Source organism: Oncorhynchus clarkii, chromosome 24, assembly GCF_045791955.1.
Source record: "Oncorhynchus clarkii lewisi isolate Uvic-CL-2024 chromosome 24, UVic_Ocla_1.0, whole genome shotgun sequence".
Taxonomy (NCBI): domain Eukaryota; kingdom Metazoa; phylum Chordata; class Actinopteri; order Salmoniformes; family Salmonidae; genus Oncorhynchus; species Oncorhynchus clarkii.
In genome coordinates, this window is record NC_092170.1 from 40,351,238 (window position 1) to 40,362,237 (window position 11,000).

Sequence of the window (11,000 nt, forward strand, 5' to 3'; positions counted from 1 at the left end):
TGTCGTTATCCTCGCAAGGGGGAAGGTGCTGGAGTATTGAAAACGTGGGATCATGTTGACCCCTACTTTATCTGTTTTTTGTTTTTATTTTTTATCACTTATTAAACATTCAGATGTTTTTAGCTCAATATCAAATCATTTCCGGGTAACATTTAAGTTCCTTGCCGTGACTGTTTTCAATTGGAATGTCTGGTGAGTGGCTGAGGGAAAAACTGAAAACTTGAGTTCTCCTTGGCAGAGAGGTTTGGAACTGTCTTGTTTGTCTAGTAACTTAATTTACCGCCTGGTGTCACCAGACAGGCCAAAACTCCCACAGAAACAGGCGACACGTTTCAGTCGGCCTTTTCAAACAGCCCTTACACTAAAAGGACATTTTCATCATTTTCACAATATCACAGTTTTATCCCAACCTCATAGACGGAAATATGTATAAAACACTTTTTTTTGGACCGCACTGAAACAAAACATCTTTCACTGAACAATTGTACTACTATAAAATAATATAATTCACCGGGTTTTTTTTTGTGCTTTTTCAAGGGAACCAATCATTGAACATGGACAGAGAACATTGAGGCCCCGTTCGGATATCTTGAAAATATACACATCCTTCCTGTTAACTTGAGGAAGTCACTGGTCTGACACAATAAGACTGGTGTGACCATTGACCTGGAATCCATGTTTTCCACTTACTTTCAGATCAGTGACAAACTCAAGGAAAAGAGAAAGGAAGGATGCATTTTAAAGGTATTGGAAAGGGGCCTGTGAAAAGCCTGGGGGTTCAGACAGGGAAGCAGTGTAGGGTGGTGACTGGCCTATCAGAGGGTCAGTGTGGGGTGGTGACTGGCCTATCAGAGGGTCAGTGGGGGGTGGTGACTGGCCTATCAGAGGGTCAGTGTGGGGTGGTGACTGACCTATCAGAGGGTCAGTGTAGGGTGGTGACTGGCCTATCAGAGGGTCAGTGTGGGGTGGTGACTGACCTATCAGAGGGTCAGTGTGGGGTGGTGACTGGCCTATCAGAGGGTCAGTGTGGGGTGGTGACTGACCTATCAGAGGGTCAGTGTGGGGTGGTGACTGACCTATCAGAGGGTCAGTGTGTGGTGGTGACTGACCTATCAGAGGGTCAGTGTGTGATGGTGACTGACCTATCAGAGGGTCAGTGTGTGGTGGTGACTGGCCTATCAGAGGGTCAGTGTGTGATGGCCTATCAGAGGGTCAGTGTGGGGTGGTGACTGGCCTATCAGAGGGTCCGTGTGTGATGGTGATTGACCTATCAGAGGGTCAGTGTGTGATGGTGACTGACCTATCAGAGGGTCAGTGTGTGATAGTGACTGTCCTATCAGAGGGTCAGTGTGTGATGGTGACTGGCCTATCAGAGGGTCAGTGTGTGGTGGTGACTGGCCTATCAGAGGGTCAGTGTGTGATGGTGACTGGCTTATCAGAGGGTCAGTGTGTGATGGTGACTAGCCTATCAGAAGGTCAGTGTGTGATGGTGACTGGCCTATCTGAGGGTCAGTGTGTGGTGGTGACTGGCCTATCAGAGGGTCAGTGTGTGATGGCCTATCAGAGGGTCAGTGTGGGGTGGTGACTGGCCTATCAGAGGGTCAGTGTGTGATGGTGACTGGCCTATCAGAGGTTCAGTGTGTAATGGTGATTGACCTATCAGAGGGTCAGTGTGTGATGGTGACTGACCTATCAGAGGGTCAGTGTGTGATAGTGACTGGCCTATCAGAGGGTCAGTGTGTGATGGTGACTGGCCTATCAGAGGGTCAGTGTGTGGTGGTGACTGGCCTATCAGAGGGTCAGTGTGTGATAGTGACTGGCTTATCAGAGGGTCAGTGTGTGATGGTGACTAGCCTATCAGAAGGTCAGTGTGTGATGGTGACTGGCCTATCTGAGGGTCAGACACACACACACACACACACACACACACACACACACACACACACACACACACACACACACACACAGGCAGGCAGTAAAACACGTTCACCACATAATGGTCAAGCAGGATCAATATTGCATGAAGACAAAGTGCTACTAAACAGCCTGTTTTTTTTTAATTACAACTTCTGTAACGATCTCCCTCTGTCTATATCTTCCCACTCCATTAGCCTCTCTTATTCAGGGAGGGAGGGGGGGAGGTAGAGAGAGAGAGAGAGAGAGACAGGAAGAGAGAGAGAGAGAGAGAGAGAGAGAGAGAGAGAGACAGGAAGAGAGAGAGAGAGAGAGAGAGAGAGAGAGAGAGACAGGAAGAGAGAGAGAGAGGGACAGAGCATTCACAGTCAGCCCACTGACACCCCTATCAGACCACAGCAAAATCACAGTCTACTTGAACAGAGCAATGATTGAGGCATCAAAGCCAAAGAAACTGAGTAACATTAAGAAATACTATAGACGTAATGTAAGGAATGCAGTTTGGAAACCTACCAAAAAACAATTAGGCAACAACAAATTCAATCCCTTTTAGACAATTTCCTGGGTAAAACGTTCCACTGTAATAGTGAAGGTGTAAACTTGGCAGTAGAAAATCTTAACTGTATATTTGACCCCAATAACTACCGGATATGCGTCAACAGCAACCTTGGAAAAATCCTCTGCATTATCATTAACAGCAGACTCTTACATTTCCTCAACGAAAACAATGTACTGAGCAAATGTCAAACTGGCTTTTTACCAAATGACCGTACAACAGACCATGTATTCACCCTGCACACCCTAATTGACAACCAAACAAACCAAAACAAAGGCAAAGTCTTCTCATGCTTTGTTGATTTAAAAAAAGCCTTTGACTCAATTTGGCATGAGGGTCTGCTATACAACTTGATTGAAAGTGGGGTTGGGGGTAAAACATACAACATTATAACATCCATGTAGGGTTAAAATAAGCACAAACCACACAACATTTTTTCCCACAGGGTCGTGGGGTGAGACAGGGATGCAGCTTAAGCCCCACCCTCTTCAACATATATATCAATGAATTGGCGAGGGCACTAGAAAAGTCTTCAGCACCCGGCCTCACCCTACTAGAATCCAAAGTCAAATGTCTACTGATCTGGTGCTTCTGTCACCAACCAAGGAGGGCCTACAGCAGCACCTAGATCTTCTGCACAGATTCTGTCAGACCTGGACCCTGACAGTAAATCTCAGTAAGACCAAAATAATGGTGTTCCAAGAATGGTCCAGTCGCCAGGACCACAAATACAAATTCCATCTAGACACCATTGCCCTAGAGCACACAAAAAACTATACATACCTTGGCCTAAACATCAGTGCCACAGGTAACTTCCACAAAGCTGTGAACACTCTGAGAGACAAGGCAAGAAGGGCATTCTATGCCATCAAAAGGAACATAAAATTCAACCTATCAATTAGGATCTGGCTAAAAATGCTTGAATCAGTCATAGAGCCCATTGCCCTTTATGGTTGTGAGGTCTGGGGTCCGCTCACCAACCAAGATTACACAAAATGGAACAAACACCAAATTGAGACTCTGCATACAGAATTCTGCAAAAATATCCTCAGTGTACAACGTAGAACACCAAATAATGCATGCAGAGCAGAATTAGGCCGATACCCACTAATTATCAAAATCCAGAAAAGAGCCACCTAAAAGGAAGCGATTCCCAAACCTTCCTTAACAAAGCCATCACCTCAAAGAGATCAGAGAGATGAACCTGGAGAAGAGTCCCCTAAGCAAGCTGGTCCTGGGGCTCTGTTCACAAACACAAACAGACCCCACAGAGCCCCAGGACAGCAGCACAATTAGACCCGAGCAAATCATGAGAAAACAAAAAGATAATTACTAGACACATTGGAAAGAATTAACAAAAAAACAGACCAAACTAGAATGCTATTTGGCCCTAAACAGAGAGTACACGGTGGAGGAATACCTGACCACTGTGACTAACCCAAAATTTCCCTCAGATTACACAGAGCCACAAAGAATTTGAAAACAAACCCAATTTTGATAAACTCCCATATCTATTGGGTGAAATCCCACAGTGTGCCATCACAGCAGCAAGATTTGTGACCTTTTGCCACGAGAAAAGGGCAACCAGTGAAGAACAAACATCATTGTAAATAAATACAACCCATGATACAACCCATGTTTATGCTTACATATTTACATGTTTCCCATGCCAATAAAGCCCCTTGAATTGAATTGGAGAGAGAGAGAGAGAGAGAGAGAGAGAGAGAGAGAGAGAGAGAGAGAGAGAGGGAGAGAGAGAGAGAGAGAGAGAGAGAGAGAGAGAGAGAGAGAGAGAGAGAGAGAGAGAGAGAGAGAGAGAGAGAGAGAGAGAGAGAGAGATGAGTTGAGAGAAATTGAAGGATGATGATGGAAAGAGAAAGAAATATAGAGAGGGAGGGCAGACAGATTTAATGTTCCCCTCACTCCCTCTCTCTGTCTACCTCTCCCCCTATTCTTCACTCGTCTGCATTCTAATTTAAATTAGTGTTTTCCTCCATTGCTTCAAAGGCTTACAAATGGCCTGCTTAAAATCAGAGCGTCATCTTGAGACGATGGGATGAGGAGGTGGAGGATGAGAGGAGGAGAGGAGTATAAAAGGAGGAGAGGAGTATAAGAGGAGAGGAGGAGAGGAAGAGAGAAGGAGGAGAGGAGGAGAGGAGATGAGGAAAAGAGGAGGAGAGGAGGAGGGGAGAACGGAGGATGACTTGGTGGGATGGAAGGAAGGAAGGGGGGGTGACAAAGGGGGGAGTTAACATTCTCTCCATAGCTCATTATCTATTCTGTTCACAGCACCTGCAGCAGCAATGAGACAGTAGGACTCAACACAATGAGTTGCAGATATTACCTCCAGTTCCTCTCCTCTCCTCTCCTCTCCTCTCCTCTCCTCTCCTCTCCTCTCCTCTCCTCTCCTCTCCTCTCCTCTCCTCTCCTCTCCTCTCCTCTCCTCTCCTCTCCTCTCCCCTCCCCTCCCCTCCCCTCCCCTCCTCTCCTCTCCTCTCCTCTCCTCTCCTCTCCTCTCCTCTCCCTCTCCTCTCCTCCCCACTCCTCTCCTCAAGGTCACAGTGTAGGTCGTCCTAGTTGGTCCACATTGGTATAAATACCAAGGGCAGTGTAGGTCGTGGTAATTGTTCCATATTGGTCCTTTCATTCTCAAATCAACCGCTGACATCATACACAAGCACACACATGAATGCACACGCACACGCACATGCGCACACACACACACATGAATGTACACACACACACAGGCACACACACACACACACAAATGCACATACACACCTGAATGCACACACACACACACCTGAATGCACGTACACACACACACATGAATGCACATACACACACACGCGCACGCGCGCACACACACACACACACACACACATGAATGCACACACACACGCACACACACACACACACATGCACACACACACACACAAATGCACATACACACCTGAATGCAGACACACACACACACCTGAATGCACACACACACACACGCGCGCGCACATACACACACACACACACACACACACGCACACACACACGGACACACACACACAGTGTCATGTCTATTCCGGCTCTACCACTCCTGCTTTCTGTAAGTCATTGACATATAATGACCCATTTCAATGTAGCCTGAAGTAGCCTGAATACGAGACAGACAGCTGACTGTAGAAGAAAGCTAGTAGCAACTTCAATAAATATCTCTCATCTCATTTCCCTTCGTTTAACTGGTGTGTTTCACTGACACCAAGCACGAAAGAGATCAGTCACTCCCTTAGCCAATAGTCACAGAGGAGTACGGAGACGTGTTGACTACAGAGATCTCATCTCACTCAGGGGAATCACAGAGAAATACAAAACCGGTCAGAACACAGACATGAACATATCACCCCCCCCCAACAGATGAAAAGAGGCAATACAAGTCACTGTTAAATAGAAATAAACATGTCTGTGTGTAAGGAAGGAGAGAAGGAAGATAAGGAATGGGGAAGTTGGATGAGGGGAGGGAAGTGAAGAGAGGAGGGGAGATGAGCAAGGTTCTAGAATAAGGAATGTGGGCAGATTTAACAGAGGTGAAGCCGTTCTGTTTCCCACTGGGAGATCTGTAAAGAATGTGGGCAGATTTAACAGAGGTGAAGCCGTTCTGTTTCCCACTGGGAGATCTGTAAAGAATGAGGGCAGATTTAACAGAGGTGAAGCCGTTCTGTTTCCCACTGGGAGATCTGTAAAGAATGAGGGCAGATTTAACAGAGGTGAAGCCGGTCTATTCCCCACTGGGAGAAATATGAAACCGACTCGCCTCACCCTCTAACCCCTACCTCCTACCTCCTTCCTCCTTCCACCTCCTTCCATCACTCTCTTTCTGCCCTCATTGTTCCATTTAGAGAGAACTCTAACAAAACTGATTAAATTGTTATTTTTTTCTCATCAATCTACACACAATACATAATGACAAAGCAAAAACAGGTTTAATTATGAAAAAAATAATGTATATTAAAAGAAAAATGGAAATATAACATTTAAATAAGTATTCAGACACTTTACTCAGTACTTTGTTGAAGCACCTTTGTCAGTGATTACAGACTCGAGTCTTCTTGGGTTTGACGCTACAAGCTACACCTGTATTTCGGGAATTTTTCCCATTCTTCTCTGCAGATCCTCTCAATCTCTGTCAGGTTGGATGGAGAGCATCGCTGCACAGCTATTTTCAGGTTTCTCCAGAGATGTTCGATCAGGTTCAAGTCCGGGCTCTGGCTGGGCCACTCAAGGACATTCGGAGGCTTGTACCGAAGCCACTTCTGCGTTGTCTTAGCTGTGTGCTTAGGGTCATTGTCCCATTGGAAGGTAAACATTTACCCCAGTCTGAGGTCCAGAGCGCTATGGAGCAGATTTTCATCAAGGATCTCTCTGATCTGTCAGAGACGCTTCCCATCCAACCTGCCGGGGCGGCAGGGTAGCCTAGTGGTTAGAGCATTGGACTAGTAACCGGAAGGTTGCAAGTTCAAACCCAACCTGTACCTGACAAGGTACAAATCTGTCGTTCTGCCCACTGTTCCTAGGCCGTCATTGAAAATAAGAATTTGTTCTTTAACTGACTTGCCTGGTTAAATAAAGGTAAAATAAAATAAAAAACAGATCTTGAGAGGATCTGCAGAGAAGAACGGGAGAAACTCCCCAAATACAGGTGTGGCAAGCTTGTAGCCTCATACCCAAGAAGACTCGAGGCTGTAGTCGCTGCCAAAAGGTGCTTCAACAAGGTACTGAGTAAAGGTTCTGAACACTTATGTGCATTTTATGTTTCAGTTATTTATTTTTTATACATTTGAAAAAATATATTTTTGCTTTGTTTTGTTATTATAGTCATTGGTGGAAAAAGTACCCAATTGTCATAAAATTAAAACATCTTAATAGAAAATTACTCAAGTAAAATATTACAAGTATTTGGTTTTAAATATAATTAATTATCAAAAGTTAAAGTTAAAATATAAATCGTTTCAAATTCCTTGTATTATTTTTCAGCCAGTGGCTCCAACCATCAGACATCATTTACAAACGAAGCATGTAAATGCTATATCAGAGGCAGTAGGGATGATCGGGGATGTTCTCTTGAGAAGTGGGTGAATTGGACAATTGTCCTGTCCTGTTAGGCATTCTTAATGTAACGAGTACCTTTTGGGTGTCAGGGAGTAAAAAGTACATTGTTTTCTTTAGGATTGTAGTCAAGTAAAAAATAAAAATTGGCAAAAATATAAATAGTAAAGTAAAGTACAGATTTCCCCCCAAAAAACGACTTAAAAGTATTTTTTACTTAAGTACTTTACACCACTGATTATACTTTAATCCAGGGGTCTGTATACTTCCCGAACGCACTGTAAATATGGGTTGTATTTACAATGGTGTTTGTTCTTCACTTGTTGACGTTTTCTTATGGCAACAGGTCACAGGTCATCTTGCTGCTGTGATGGCACACTGTGGTATTTCACCCTACGGCGGCCTCTCTCAATAGCAAGGCTAGACACACCAGACAGGTAACACTTCAGACAGGTAACACACCAGACAGGTAACACATCAGACAGGTAACACTTCAGACAGGTAACCCTTCAGACAGGTAACACTTCAGACAGGTAACACTTCAGACAGGTAACACACCAGACAAGTAACACATCAGACAGGTAACACTTCAGACAGGTAACACATCAGACAGGTAACACACCAGACAGGTAACACACCAGACAGGTAACACACCAGACAGGTAACACTTCAGACAGGTAACACATCAGACAGGTAACACATCAGACAGGTAACACTTCAGACAGGTAACACATCAGACAGGTAACACTTCAGACAGGTAACACTTCAGACAGGTAACACTTCAGACAGGTAACACTTCAGACAGGTAACACTCATCTCACTGAGTCTTTACATTGTTAGGTTCTAAATATCCGAGTAAGAACTCGACGGACACTATAAAAGATTACACCAAGTTTCCCAAAGAATCGAACAGCCAAACAGACAAATACATATTCACACAAGTACTGATATTTAACTCTTCCTCCTATACTGAGTCTCCTCCTACACATCTGAACAGTCAATTAGCGTTCTAGTTTGCTCTGTATTTTTGTTAATTCTTTCCAATGTGTCAAGTAATTATCTTTTTGTTTTCTCATGATTTGGTTGGGTCTAATTGTGCTGCTGTCCTGGGGCTCTGTGGGGTTTGTTTGTGTTTGTGAATAGAGCCCCAGGACCAGCTTGCTTAGGGGACTCTTCTCCAGGTTCATGTCTCTGTACTTGATGGTTTTGTTATGGAAGGTTTGGGAATCACTTCCTTTTAGGTGGTTGTAGAATTTAACATATCTTTGCTGGATTTTGATAATTAGTGGGTATCGGCCTAATTCTGCTCTGCATGCATTATTTGGTGTTTTACATTGTGCACAGAGGATATTTTTGCAGAATTCTGCATGCAGTCTCAATTTGGTGTTTGTCCCATTTTGTGAATTCTTGGTTGGAGAGCGGACCCCAGACCTCACAACTATAAACGGCAATGAGTTCTTTAACTGAGTCAAGTATTTTTTAGCCAGATCCTAATTGGTATGTCGAATTTTATCTTCCTTTTGATGGCATAGAATGCCCTTCTTGCCTTGTCTCTCAGCTCGTTCACAGCTTTGTGGAATTTATGTGTGGTCTTGACGTTTAGGCCAAGGTATGCATCGTTTTTTGTGTGCTCTAGGGCAACAGTGTCTAGATGGAATTTGTATTTGTGGTCCTGGCGACTGGACCTTTTTTGGAACACCATTATTTTTGTCTTACTGAAATTTACTGTCAGGGCCCAGGTCTGACAGAATCTGTGCAGAATATCTAGGTGCTGCTGTAGGCCCACCTTGGTTGGTGACAGAAGCACCAGATCATCAGCAAACAGTAGAAATTTGAATTCAGATTCTAGTAGGGTGAGGCTGGTTATTCTCTCTCTCTCTCTCTCGACGGTGAAATGCAGAGCCCTGTGGGCTGAATGAGGACTACCCACTATGAGTGTGTGTCACCCCACAATAACACATTGTATCTTATCACTTACCACTGCACATATCACCCATTCATACTGTTAGAGTACATAGACACACACTCTCATGCGTACACACACACACACACACACACACACACACACACACACACACACACACACACACACACACACACACACACACACACACACACACACACACACACACACACACACACACACACACACACACACACACACACACAAATGTAATGTGCTGGCTCTTCTCTGTTACTGAGGGAAACTCTGAGTCTGTGACCTCTCTCTGTCAACTGTGGTGTGCTGGCTTTTCTCTGTTACTGTGACACACTGAGGGAAACTCTGAGTCTGACCTTTGACCCAGGGATGGAAATGCAATACGCACGCACATGCACACGCACACGCACAGCACTACGAATACTTTTTCTTCATCCTGAACTCCTATCCCTATCATACGTACCTTCCTCTTCCTCCTTGTGTCTTCAAGAGGAAGCTGACGGTGATTACAACATTCAGGTAACCGGTTGCGTGATCGTGTGAGGCACAAGGGGAAGGTGGCTCATAATAATAATGAATGGAATGGCATCAAATACATGAAAACCATATGTTTGATGTATTTGATACCATTCCACCTATTCCGCTCCAGCCATTATCACAAGCCCGTCCTCCTGACCAACCTCGTGTGATGGACAACCACAGAGAGAGAGAGAGAGAGAGAGAGAGATCCCCCTATACCCAGGTGACCTTCAGATGACCTTAATCAGTTGACGACTCACCTTGAGGGAGTCAAAGCAGGCGATGATTCGTCCATTCTCCACCTGACAGCTCTTGGCAGGGTGTGCAAACTTACACTCGCTGTCCGGTCGCGAGCACATCCCTCTCTGGAACTCACGACACACCTCCAGGGTCAGCCATTTTGTGTCCCGAATAGGAGTCACGTTGACTGCCATTTTGAACCCGTCAGGAGTAGTCGATTAAGAGCGACCAATATAAAAAACGAAAGGGAGGTCTCAGTGTGTACGAATGTTTGCTCCTGAGAGATATCAAACTAAAGAAGATCAAATAAAACAATCCATTCTAAAAGTGTTTTCTATCCGAGGCCTGTTTGTGGAGGTTGGCCTGGGAGTCTCCTAGGATCTATGGCCCATCTTAAGAGCCTTTTACTGGGACTGATGAGATTCCTGCAGTGCCTTTCCCCCAGGGTATGGGATTGTGGCACTGATGGCTTGCTTTTTGCAGGCTGGACCAACTTATGAGCTCATTTCTCTCCTCTCTCTCTCTCTCTCTCTCTCTCTCTCTCTCTCTCTCTACACTCTTTACCTTTCTCCTCAGCTGAACTGTCAGGCGAGACAGATGGTGAAAGACGTTATTGATCTGTGTTGGCTCACGACGTGCAGAGGGAGCAGGGAGCAGGGGAGAGAGTGGAGGGACAGTGAGAGGACAGTCGCCTCTCACACGCACAGATGGAATAGAATCACAAGTCCGGAGAAG

At 45.0% G+C, this 11,000-nt stretch overlaps 1 protein-coding gene across 3 annotated transcripts in view; it reads right to left on the bottom strand.

The window, feature by feature from the left end:
• The window catches only part of LOC139382375 (muscleblind-like protein 1), a 75,272-nt gene extending 64,606 nt beyond the window's left edge, over positions 1–10,666 (bottom strand). For all 3 annotated transcript variants that reach the window (XM_071126378.1, XM_071126377.1, XM_071126380.1), the window contains exon 1: positions 10,286–10,666. In XM_071126378.1, the coding sequence (XP_070982479.1) occupies positions 10,286–10,459 (174 nt within the window). In that variant the 5' untranslated portion in view covers positions 10,460–10,666. The remainder of the gene's footprint in view (positions 1–10,285) is intronic.
• Positions 10,667–11,000: the final 334 nt, after the last annotated feature.